This window comes from Meles meles, chromosome 8 (genome assembly GCF_922984935.1).
Source record: "Meles meles chromosome 8, mMelMel3.1 paternal haplotype, whole genome shotgun sequence".
NCBI lineage: Eukaryota > Metazoa > Chordata > Mammalia > Carnivora > Mustelidae > Meles > Meles meles.
The window spans coordinates 70,432,119-70,445,738 of NC_060073.1; the positions used below are offsets into that span (position 1 = coordinate 70,432,119).

At 39.7% G+C, this 13,620-nt stretch overlaps 1 protein-coding gene across 15 annotated transcripts in view; it reads right to left on the minus strand.

Moving 5' to 3' along the window:
• DLG2 (discs large MAGUK scaffold protein 2) overlaps positions 1–13,620 on the minus strand; it is a 1,573,258-nt gene that overhangs the window by 145,092 nt on the left and 1,414,546 nt on the right. For all 15 annotated transcript variants that reach the window (XM_046015622.1, XM_046015636.1, XM_046015625.1 and 12 more), the window contains one exon: positions 10,070–10,184. In XM_046015622.1, coding sequence (XP_045871578.1) covers positions 10,070–10,184 — 115 coding nt within the window. The remainder of the gene's footprint in view (positions 1–10,069; positions 10,185–13,620) is intronic.

Here is a 13,620-nt window from a genome sequence, read left to right on the forward strand (position 1 = left end):
CAACAACATTCATAAAGCAAAAGTAGTTCTATAAAAATTATGTGCTACATAACATGGCAGTAAATGAAACACAAAGCAAACATTAAACAAAGACACATGTGAGATGTGTTTTACACATCTTTGAAGCAAGTGGACTGAGCCAAAGTCCTGGCACTATTCTATCCTTAGAGAAAAGAGTAGGGAGCTTAATATTCTGAGCCTCAGATTCCTTAGCCAAAAACTGTGGGAAAACAAGACCGACTTAACAGACGTACCGTATCAAATTGAATCAAATCCCTGACAGTCCTTCCAGAAAGCCACACGGCACTGCAGGTAGGGGCATAAGACAACATGCTTAGATTTTAGTCCCATCATAGCCTCTTATAGGTAAACTTTAAACCTGGCCTCCATTTTCTCTTCTTTACAATGGGGACAAAAAAAACCCAGCACCTATTTCACAGGGTTTTTTGGAGAATTAAATAAAATAACCCACATGAGGTGCTTTCCAAACTGCTTGCCCAGAGTATGATGCAATTACAATTTGTAATTTATTATGGTTATGATTAAGTATTTTAAAAGCATTTGCTTATGTTTGTTATTGTTAGTTATTACTGGTTTATAATAAAAGGGAAAATGAATTTGAAGTTCAATTCTACCTATATTAAATATGGCATTTGTTTGGCTAAATGGTTAAAAAACACCCAACCTAGCCTGAGATGATTATCACTACTTAACAGAGCTGCTTACTCATATGATCATGAAGGCACAAAGACCTTTGTTGGGCAGGGAACCATTTGCAAGCCATGAGGTAATCAAGTAAAATTTTAATTAAAGTTAAATGCTCTCCAATCTTGGGACATCCATAATTCATTCACTGGACTGAGTCAGCAGTTACCATTTGCCAGACTGTGCTGTAACCAAGCAAATCTCCATCTGAGAGAGGTGATCACCATCCAGTCCAGTGGAGGGGACAGGAGAATCAACTGGTAGGAAGCGGAGAGTGTGAGAAGGATTGAAGAGAGAAGTTTGCGTGGTTCAGGGGAACACAGAGGGGCAGGAGCTCACTCAGCCAGCGCTGAGTTGTTGATGGTTTTCCTAATCCCTAATCACCATCTTCAACTGCTACTCAAAAACTTCATTCAACAAGTATTTACCAATTCCTATAATGTACCAGGCACTGAGATTAAAGAGCAAACAGCTAGAGTCTACTCTTATTCTCCTAACCTAACCTCATGATTTCAGGTAAGTTTCCCTCAATTCTTCCATGCCCTCGCTTGTCACCTGTCCCTCCTGTGAGCATTCTGTGTCCCATCTTTTAATGTTCTGCTCTCTCTTCTGGCTAAAGCTATCTGGATTATTGTAGGAGGCAGTAATTTTGGTCTAAAGGGACAGGCACCTCCTCTAGAGATGAGGGGGCAGGGGGCAGAAGCTAGGTGGTAGCATGACCCTTGAACAACTTAAGACAGAAGAGATGTCCTACTAATCTTTCTATCCACAGAGCACAGTGCAGTATGAGGTGGGTAGTTACAGCTCAAAAAAGGGTTTCTGGATGAATGAATGAGCGAGTGAATGAATTAGGGTGCACCATTAATAAAAATATGATACCTGGATTCTAGATCTTGGCATAGAGTTAGAGGAAAAAAAGATTCTAGATTTTGGCATAATGGTCAATGGAAAGGCCACCCATGTATCTTTTGCCCTTCTTTCCATAGAAATCTAAAAATTAAAAACCTTTTAAAATCAGGGCCAGGCTGTGATTTCCAGAGAAGGAGAAAACTCCCCTAGATCCCCAGTGACTCCTCCTCCTTTCTATTTCTGGCATAAAATTAGCTGCCTGAAGACAAAGCCTTTTATTCCACAATTAAAGATGTAATTAAAAATGCAAATGCCTGAAAGAGTGAGCATAATGCTAATGAGTCTCAAAGTATAAATGAAGAATCGAATTCTATTCTGCTTCAAAGGAGGCACTGGCTTAGGAGGTAGGCTCTGAGCACTTATAGGGGTAACAGGCCCTCCCCTTTACCTAATGAGTCCCATCTGGCAGGCTCTCTTATAGACTTAGTTTAACTTATCCTAACAACAAGACTGTGAACGAGGTATTACATGCATTTTATAAATGAGAATTCCCTTTTAGCGATCAGTAAACTTTGAAGCCTGGACCAGAAGCCAGGTCTATTGGGAGAAAATCAGTATAAAGTGTAAACCAAATGGAAGGTTGATCGATATGAGTTTAACCTGAGCCCTGATAGGGTCAACTTCATCTTTACTTATCAAAGGACAATCCACTCATGGGCTTCACTGAGAGATACATCAGGGTAAAGAATACGGCTTGGCCACAGAGCACTTGTGGAAGTGGTTTTTTAAGCCTCTTTGAGCCTCTGCACTGTTGGTCTTCTGTAGAATGGAGCCAGTAATCCTACGGGGCACAGCACTGTGGTGTGGAAAGTCAGGAGAGAAGTCCTGGCACATGAGCTCTGGCCTTCCAGTGTGACATACGCAGGCCACCCAGACACTTCAGTACCTTCTCCAGACCCCTTCTGGTTTCCCAAGTCTAGACTTTCTCTAGACTTTCTACTTCATCCTGTTCAACTGTTTCACATACTTGGCCATGACTCTCTCAGTAAGATTCTAAGAGAGATAAGAAATCTTAATCCAAGCAGTTTAGACTTCCTTTTTTGCTGTAATACAGCATCTTTCTGAATGAATAAATGATGCTTTTGCTAAATAAGAGTATATGAGTGAATGACTGAGAAATAATACAAATGCCACCGTCAGCCAGCCCTGGGCTAGTACTGGGTTGGTACTAGCAGATGAGTGTAATAGGTCCTCTGGGAATGCTGCTGAGAGCATACTGGGTCTAAGTTTGGAGGGAAGGAAGGTAAAATTCTGACTTATGATAAGTCCACAGATTTCATGGCTTTGTCTTAAATGTCTTTGAGAAATCCATAGCCATGTGAAATCAGAAGCAGTTTCATACTAGAGTGAAGTCCCCTGACAGGCTCCATTTGACATTCTTCCTTACCACCCCCGGGTTACTGACCAGCAGAACACCACAGCAGGAAGTAGAGTGGAAGGGTATGCTACTGTTTAAAGAAAAAAAGACCAGAGTCTCTTACCCATATGATGATGAGCTTTCCCTACCCAACAAAATCAATCAGGTGAGAACATCCTTCCCCTAGAACAAAAACCCATCAGGATAAAGAATCCTGAGTGGAATTTGTTGTCTCAAGACCATCCTTGATGTAACTTCCAATTGGAAGACTAGGGGTATTGAGAATGAGACCCAAAGTCCTCTCAGTAAGAGGGTATTTTCTGTGTGTGTTGGTCTAAATCTATTATTTAATTAGCCCCCAGTTTAAAGAGAGTCACAGAGTAAAGCAGATAAATGAAGCAGCCTGAAAGGTTCTGTATTGCCAGATGTTTCCGGGAAATCCCAGCACCAATAAGTAAAGCTTGTGTTCTCAGGAACACCATGGACTCCATGGACCTGGTGGCAGCTCAGTTGGTATCGAACTTACATAGGACTAGTTGTTCAAAGATCTTGACTTAAATTCTACTTTTTTCTTTTTCATCTGCCTAGGAAAGAGTGTCTAGGAATTAATTCATTCAACAAATATTTATTAAGGAAACTTCTTTATGCGAAGCACTGTGGCATATGGCACTAAGGGTATAATAAAATAATATTATAAAATAATAATAAATAATAATATTATTATTATAAAATGAAGACATTAACTGGAATTTGCAGGTCTAGTACTGAATGGTGTTTCCATTTCAAGAGCCTTTACCATGAAAACTTTAAATAAAGACTAGAGTGATCAGTATTTTAACAGATGAGTTTTAAACACCAGTGATCTTCTGGGCAGGTGTCCCTATAGGAAGCCTAACAGGCATACTGCAAAGATTAAAAAAGGATAACAATTGCAAAGCATACAACACATGAGGTTTCAGGAAGTAATGATCTACCCACTATTTGATAAGTCTACAGATACGGACTATGGGTCTTCAGAGGGAAGGAGGTGTGTGTTCTTACTCATCTCTGTATCCTTAACATCTACCACAGACTGGTATACTGTAGGAACGTATGTAAACGATATTTATTGAATGCAAGAATCAGTGCACTGAGGAATCAATGCATGAAAGCCTTATGTTAAACAATGAGGCAGGAGGCAGACCTAAGAGCATTTGTCATATTAGAGCCTTTGAAGGAAAAGCTGTCTTGGGAAGCAGCAAGAGGTGTTCAGAGGGTTTGGAGGGGGTGAAGAATGTAGAGAAGTGGAAGAATCATGGGCTAGGGATACCGAGGACAAACTGGAGGGGCCAGCTGTAAGCACAGTGACTCTTCTCATCTGTGGCTTCGGCTGAATACTTTGCAGATTCCGCTTCTGGGTAGACTCTTGTGGGGTATGAGAGATGTCTGGTGAGTTGACAGAGCTGGGCATTCTGGAGCCTGCAATCCTGGGGTTCCCTTCAGCCTTCACGGGGTCTAGACGAGCGAAAACGTAAGAAGGCTCCAGAAAGTCTGTCCTCCTTCCCTTGCTGAAGGAAAGCAAAGGGACAAGAGTGTCTCATCTCTCTGCTGAGAAAACAGTAGTTTGCTCAGGACCAATTCTATGGTCTCTCTGTCCTGCAGGGGAAAGTTTGCCTTTATAATATATGATAAATATCACTAATTAATTTCACCATTATTTAATCAATGGTGAATTAATTATCACCATTATTTCCTATGTGACAGGTATTTAAATTCACTATTTTATTTAGTCCTCATGACCACTTTATGGTATCCTATTATTTTTCTCATTTCACAGATAGAGAAACCAAGGCCAGAGAGACTGAGCTGTCCTCTAAATCATTTGCACTAGTAAGTGGCAACACCAAGATTCAAATTTTGTCTGACAGAATCCAGCAACTGTGCTCTTAAACACTGTTCTCCACTACCCTCCACACAGGACCTGAATGTCTATGCTTACATCCAGTCTAACTTTGTGATCTTGGGGACATTATTTAACTTCTGTGAAGCTCAGTTTTCTCATCTGTAAAATAGAAGAAACATTCCATGTCTCTTCAAGATGTTGGGAGAACCACCTGGGAAAACACTTGTATAACACCACAAGCACAACAGGTGACCCACAGAAGGTGCTTGACAAATATTTCCCTTCACTTCCACTTCCTCATCTGTACCAAGATGGCTGAAACACCAGCCCAGAGATTTGCTCCATGTAATGCAGTGAAGGTGTGCTCTCCTGCCTGCATACAGTGTCTCATCTGCCTAGAGTGCCCCCTTCTAGTTTATTCCATCTGCAAGCTGTACATTGTGACCCATTAGTGAGTTATTAAATCAAGTTGATGAGTTGTGGCCTTCATTTTAAGAAGGGAGACAAATGGAATGGAAAACAATAAAATCCACTTTACATAAAAAGCACAATTTAATAAAAAAATGTTTTCCAGCTTTGTCTATGTATTTACTGGGTCACGATGAAGAATGTTTTACTTACTTTGAGTAAAAAGACTTGAAAACGTGTAAGTTAACTCACATAAGATCTTTAAGGACCAATTTGGGTATCTTTGCATTACAAAGCAATGAAGGTGCCAGGTCTTTCTAGAGATAATTTTTCACACCACACTGCACTGTGATTGTCTTCTTCTCATCTGTTTTTCCCACTGGATGGAAGGTTCTTATGACAGGAAACTTTGACTTTTTTTTTTTTTTTATTAATTTGATAGAGAGAAATCACAACTAGGCAGAGAGAGGAGGAAGCAGGCTCCCCGTGGAGCAGAGAGCCCGAAGCGGGGCTCGATCCCAGGACCCTGGGATCATGACCTGAGCCTAAGGCAGAGGCTTTAACCCACTGAGCCACCCAGGCGCCCCAGAAACTTTGACTTTTACGGCTGAGTCCTCAGTATTCATTATGGGTGTTGGCACAAAATATACACTCCAAAACAACTTGTTAATGTACAAATAAATAAAAGCAAATGACTTTTAAACCCAAATTCAAGACAGAGAGATTATTCACTTAAGCTCTCAAAATGGATATCTTTGATTAACTAATGAAAATGGGCCAGGCTTCACTCTTTCCTGCGATCTTTTACTCCCATTGGTGGACTTGGCTGCTTTTCTTTCCTCCTCTCCTGATTCTCCAAGTCCTGGGTACTCCTGCTCTCCTTTATGTTAAGAAAGGCACTTTCCTTAGCTGTTTGCACTTCTGTGTGATTTCAAGCACCTGCATCTCTGACCTTTCTTAGTAGCATTTTAATATAAAGGTCCATTCCTATTAGTAGCAGGAAAAGCTTTGCTCTCTGTCATAGGAATGTATTCACCAGCTGGTAGGTAAGAGTGCATATCTCAGAGGCAGGGAGAGCTCCATCTGCCCACAGAGCCTCGAAACACGTGCAAAAAAATCTGTATTGAGGTGGCTCGGGAGCCCAAGTGCATCTATGTCTGAAGAATTCATAAATGTACTTGTGGAGCATTTTGAAAAATATTTTATTCAAATTGTTTACATTTTATTTACTTTTAAGTTCTACAGCTCTGTGTTTCACAATGCAGGAAATACACAATGCAAAGAGCCTAGTAAATCAAATATATCCAAATCATTCGCACAGAACAGGTACAGCGTTAGCATAAGCAGCAATCAACTCCATTTGCATAGCACCACCAAAGCACTTTAGGCACCTTACACAAAAGATTCAAGGAAGGAAAATATTACAAATAGATTGGAAAATAGAGACGGTTGGCTCAAGTCTGAAATCCTGCCTGGCTCGGATGTGCGGAATCCCCCTCCCTCCTTTCGACACTTTCAGGCAAACAAATTGCTATCACCTGGGAGGACTACTTCTGGTGAGGGAATGAGGCCAGTTCATGCAGCATCCTGAGAAGACGCAGCATCCTGAGAAGACGCAGCCTCTCAGACACAGCTGGGGTGGGGTGGGGAGATGGGGGAGGGTGTGTGTGTGTGTGTGTGTGTGTGTGTGTAGGGAAGAGGAGGCAACTCCTAGGGGAAGGGGTGGTTTTGTGGCACAAATATTCTACAAGTCAGCTGAACTGTTTATCACAGAACAAAGAGAGGCTGTTAGCTTTCTGGTTTAGGATTTGGCTTCATGGAAAAATACCAATAAAACTAAAGAAATCCCATATGTCCTGCAGTGCAGTTTATCCTGTGTAACCCTCAGGGGTTTATGCTTGAGTTTCTCCTCTTGGCTAACCTATTTCTTCATCTAAGAGTTGCAGGCTGTGTTGCCAGAAGCAGACTGGGAATCACAGCTCAAATGCATTCAACAGCTGATACCGCAGAAGCTGAGCCCTCAGGAGGCGGAGTGCGAAGGCAGAGAGAAGATCTTACTCTGCCACCAAAGAGCTGTGGCAGATCTTTCCCCTCCTGGGGCCTCAGTTTCCTGTCCTGTCAATTAAGCCATGGATCTGGGGTTGGCTAAGATTCCATCCAGCCCTAGACTTCCATAAAGCTACGCAGGATAATATTCCAGGATGTCATTCCGAGATTAAAGAAACATGCTTATCATCTGATATTTATATAATCAGAGAAATCCTGCTACTCATTTATTTTGAGAGAGGAACTTAGTTGACTTTCTAAAATAAGTACAACCAACTGGCACCAGCCCTATTCCAGTGCTCTAGATAAAGCAAGCATCACTATGAAAATCCTATAGCTAAATTTGGTGTAACCCACCCCCCTCTGTAAAAAATAAAGAGTGGGGGACAAAGGTACAAAGTTGCTGGATCATTTTTAGTAAGAATTCCCCTTAGGCCTTGCTAGTTCATTCTATTTGATTGCCTTTTCATTGCTGTTGTTGGGGTAGGCACATCGTATGAGAACAAGGCCGAGGTGGAGGAGGTCTTGAAAGTTCTTTTCCTCTGATTTTACTCTATGCATGTCCCCTACCTCTTCCAATGTTATGCCTCTAAGAGTCCTTTAGATGCTAAGGTCAGTCCTCTAGATACTAACTAAAGTATTAATAATTATACATTTGGAAAACAAATACCATATTATTTGTATAGTGGAGAGATCATCTGGAGAATTTCCCAGGAAGTGTCAGCTATTTTTTTTTTTTAATTTTTACGTGTCATGTAAAAGAGGTCCTCCTTCCAATTCCATTTCCAACTATTAGAATGTGATACAAGGTAAGATTCTTTATTACCTTAAGTCTTGATCTCTTTTATATGTCATACTTTTATTTATCATTTTAGAAAATAAAGGTTTGGGTCTGACTAATACTACTCTTTCAAATAAGTCCACTAGTTTTACATTTCCATCACTGTATCACCCCATTTAATTTTCCTAACCATCCACAACTTGATTCAAAAGACTAAACTATTACCAGTATATTTTCAGCAAAAATTTTCTAGTACATTAATATTTTTATTCATTCTATTTTTTAATAAGATAACAGTATGATAATTTTTCCATCCAGTGTTATTCTATATACCCATTTCATTTGCATTAACTGATTTTTCTCTATCCTATTAACCCAATTGGCTTTTTGCAATTCGTTACCCAAGACTAAAACATTTTGCAGGGACGCCTGGGTGGCTCAGTTGGTTAAGCAGCTGCCTTCGGCTCAGGTCATGATCCCAGTGTCCTGGGATCGAGTCCTGCATCGGGCTCCTTGCTCCGCAGGGAGCCTGCTTCTCCCTCTCCCTCTCCCTCTGCCTCTGCCCGTGCTCCCTCTCTCTCTTTGACAAATAAATAAATAAAATCTTTAAAAAATTTTTTTTTGCATCACAAAGACCAGCAACATAAAGCCAGTGAGGAGAAAAGAAATAGCTACTTTCCGTCACATCTGTGACTTTACTACAAGACACGTTCCAAGGTGGTTCTTAATAGTTCGTGTTGTGGATTACACTGCAGTATATCCAAATAACCTTGTGAAATTCAGTTAGTCAAATTTGGAACATTAATAGTCAAAAGTAGTTTTGCTTTGTTTTATCCTGTTTTTATCTTAAATCTTGGGTTTTTGAAGTATTAGAACTTCCTGGAATAAGGAGGGACTCTATGCTTATTCTAGGGGTCCGGCAACTCAAGACCATCAAGAATGTGCCACCATCTGGAATCCTGCTCCCTTCTTGGCCCTGCTGTGCCTACCTGATACACATAGAAGAAAACTTCATAGCCAAAGTGGAATCAGGGCACATCAATTCAAGTCCACAATTTAGTATCCATAACATACCCTTCATGCGAGAAAAAGACAGTGAAATTTCATGTGAGGAGGATATGACCTTAGGTGGGAGTCAGACCAGATTCAGGGGCCAAGTGAGGAGAGGAGAATGCAGTGAGGGTGGGTATGGTTCCTCCTCTGGCCCATAGATTCCCCTTGACAATGTATTAGATATCAATTCCCCCCTTTGGTTGTTAGTACTTATATTACTTTAAAAAGTACAGTCAGCACTGATGAAGTATATTTTGGAAGGAATATAGGAGGCTCGCATTAAGAAGAGGTGCACGTTATAGTTCAGTGATGATGAATCTTATTCAGTAGTTAGCTATAGGGATGAAAGACTGCAATGTTTTTCAAGTTCAATCAGTCACTTTTTTTTTCCAGCTGTATTAATGAATTTTGTCAGGCAAGGAATAGGTACCTTTCATAGTCCAAGAAACAACTGATCATGAGATACCACAGAAGAAAGTCTTTCCACTTGCTGGGAAGAAGCATGTAAGTCTCTAGCAGTGTGCTTTTGATGTTCAATCAATACACCAAGTTCATGCAATATATATCAAGCAGATCAAGAGGTGAGACAAGAATATTTTCTTTGTATATTGACAGTAAGAAAATGTCTAAGGTTTTGGTCCATATATTCAATTTAAGATGATCAGGAATGAAAATATCTCTTTTCATTATTTTTACTGCAACCAGTGCTGAGAACTTGACCCTGGACCGTAACATTCTCAAAGAGCAACTTGTTAAAAGTAATGTAATAACATTTCAAAAACGTCTTCAAAGTGGTTAAACTTGACGTCTTATGGCGATGAACTATTAATAAAAACACATGTTCCAGAGCTACAGGGTGTTGCTTTTATCTCCCAAGCTGGATTGCTCACACAGTGCCGGTCACAGTACGAAATGCTCCATTGCCTACCTGACATAGAGGGAGCGTTTCTGATTGGTTCGCAGGGACCCGGACCCGGAGCTCATGCTGTGGTTCATCATCTGCTCGCGCAGGTCATGGATTTTGGCCTCAAATCGAGCGTAATCTGGAAAAGGAAACAAAGATGGTAGATTTGGTCCCGTGCCTTCAGAAAAGGAGAAATGGTGCATAGCCAAGGCAGCTACCTGCCTCTGATGCTGGTTCCTTTGCCAAGTATCAGGGAGATGCACGACTCAGAACAATGAACACAGAGGGATCAGTTGCTGAATATTATTTATTTGCAGACATTGACGAAAGGAAAAGGACAAATCAGTTACTTCTCCAAATGTAACTAGAAAATATATTGCCATCAAATCCCCAACATGTGAAAAGTCCACGGGGGAGGATGTATGTAAGGTTATAAACAGGCAGCACAGGGCATTCTTGTGGTGATGAAAATGTGCTGTCTTGACTGTTGGTAATGGATACTGAATGTGTGAAAAAATGATCTACACTTGACTACACTCACATACACTCACACAGACGAGTATGAGGAAAACTCAGAAAACTAGAATTAGATTGATGGATTACATCAATGTCAAAATCCTGGCTATGAGAATGTGATACAGTTTTATAAAATGTTACCACTGGGGAGAACTATGAGTAAACGTTACATGGATCTTCCTATAATATTTATTACAACTGTATATGAATATATGATTACCTCAAAATTAAACTTTAATTTAGAAAAGAGGGCAAAAAAACTAAGAAAACAAAAAACCCACAAAACACCAAGATCCATGAACAAAACAAATACCCAAGGAATTAGCAATTAGAGGGTTGCTAGAAGCTGATCATTTGGGATCATACTTCAATTTTGCCTTATAACTTTCTAAGTTATAATGCCTTATAACTTTTATAAAAAGTCCATGTCAAACTTCATCAACTCTAATATGCATTACACATTTAAATGAGCTTCTAGGAGAACGGCATTGGAAATGGGCATAAATATATTTTAGAAACATATGGGTCTAAAGAAAAATCAAGAAAATGTAGGTATGTATCATACTATTCATAGGAAAAATATTTTTTCCATATGTCAATCTAATAAAAATGAAGACAGCACAAACAGGTTTTAAGATATTAGACAATCAGGGGCGCCTGGGTGGCTCAGTGGGTTAAAGCCTCTGCCTTCGGCTCAGGTCATGATCCGGGGGTTCCGGGATCGAGCCCCACATTGGGCTCTCTGCTCAGCGGGGAGTCTGCTTCCTCCTCTCTCTCTGCCTGCCTCTCTGCCTACTTGTCATCTCTCTGTCAAATAAATAAATAAAATCTTTAAAAAAAAAAGATATTAGACAATCAGCATGTAAAAAGGAAAAGCTTTTGACGTTTTGATATTATTGATTACAATTTGTTCTATCTCCTTGGCATACAGTGTCTTGCTTTAGCAAAATCTAGTGGGTGAGAAGGCCAATTCACTCACAAGATAAATGTGAAAATGTTAGTTCAAATTTTAAATGGTTCTTTTAATTACAAAGAAACTCACCATAGAGAATTTTTTAAATGCTAATTCAAATTATAAATTGTTCTTTTATAGAGAGAAACTCATCATAAAGTATTTCCTCAGTACATTTCAAAAAACAATTTGATTTTCAATTTAATTTATTCATAACTTTTCATAAAAATAAGGATGACTAAATGAACATAATAAAAGATGATCTCCTTACAGTGTTTCAAATTCTTATAATAAAAAGTTCCACAAAATTAAATTTAATTTCAATTTACTGACTATCTGTTTATTATTATGGGGTAGGATATCATAAAGGAGAAGATTTAACTTTGATTTTCAGTGATAAGAAGATAACTCGATAATAACCTGTGAATGCTAAATTTTTTTTAAAGATTTTATTTATTTATTTGACAGACAGAGATCACAAGTAGGCAGAGAGGCAGGCAGAGAGAGAGGAAGGGAAGCAGGCTCGCTGCTGAACAGAGAGCCTGATGTGGGGCTCGATCCCAGGACCCTGAGATCATGACCTGAGCTGAAGGCAGAGGCTTAACCCACTGAGCCACCCAGGTGCCTCTGAATGCTAAATATTTTTAAAGTTTAGTACTCTAAAGATAAAACCATCAAAGTTGATGGAAATTTCTGGTGCCTAAGCAAAGTCTTCTGTAATCTGGATTTGGAAGCCTCCCTCTTCAATACAACCTTTTTTTTTTTTTTTTTAATGGAACATTAGTTACCATACAGTACTTCATTAGTTTTTGATGTAGTGTTCCATGATTCATTGTTTGCGTTTAACACCCAGAGTTCATTTCAATATCTGCCCTCCTTAATACCCATCACCCAGCTCTCCCATCCCCCCAAACTCTTCTACCTCTGAAACCCTCAGTTTGTTTCCCAGAGTCCATAGTCTTTCACGGTTTGTCTCCCTCTCCCTGATTCCCCCGCACCCACCCACCCCCCCGCCTTCATTTTTCCCTTCCTTCTCCTAATGTCCTCAGTGCTACTCCTTATGTTCCACATATAAGTGAAACCATATGACAATTGTCTTTCTCTGCTTGACTTATTTCACTCAGCATAATCCCCTTCAACTTCATCCATGTTGGTGCAAATGGTGGGTATTCATCTTATCTGATGGCTGAGTAATATTCCATTGTATACATGAACCACATCTTCTTTATCCATTTGTCTACTGAAGAGCATCTTGGCTCTTTCCACAGTTTGGCTATTGTGGGCATTGCTGCTCTGAACTTTGGGGTGCATGTGCCCCTTCTTTTCTCTATATCTGTATCTTTGGGGCAAAACTTAGCTCTAAATAATTAAATCCTAAGTGATTAAATAAGCAGAACATATATTTAATCTAAAATCTATTGATCATAATTTATGAAATTTATTTAAATCCCTTTTGACAGAGGAAAGCATTCATTTAAAACAATCAATATGACATTGTATGCAGATTTAAATATTTTAGGGCAAGTCATGTTTTCTTGCCATCCTAAGAGTCAATTAATTATTAATTGGCATCATATGCAAACACTGTGCTTAGTGCTCCATGGGCAATTATTTCTTCCTTAAGTCACAAAATTAAGTTCATGGATGTTGTCAATATTTGGACTACATGGAAAAACAGTGAATAAAAACTGAGAGGTTAGCTCTTCTTCCTTCCCTCTCACTGCTGTCTGTTGCTACACCTTTCTCTAGAAATACACGTTGTACTTGCACAGACACTTATCAACTCATTTCATATACATACACACACATACCCATATACATATGAGATCAATATATATTATGCTAATGCCTTTTTCTTCCTTTATAACTGTGTAATTTGGATCTTTTCCTGTCTTCTCCCAAATACGTAGATATATTTCTTAACACCTTAACACCCTTAAACCTTAATGGCATCTCATGGTTAAGACTGCAATTTATTCAACAGTTGCAGAGAAATATGGCGAAGACAGACCCATCCAGCTCTTTGTTGTTCCAAACAGGGTCTCAGGCTACGTGAGCACGTGTATGGGCAGGTTAGCTAGTGCAGGTACTGGTCAGAGCTTTGCAC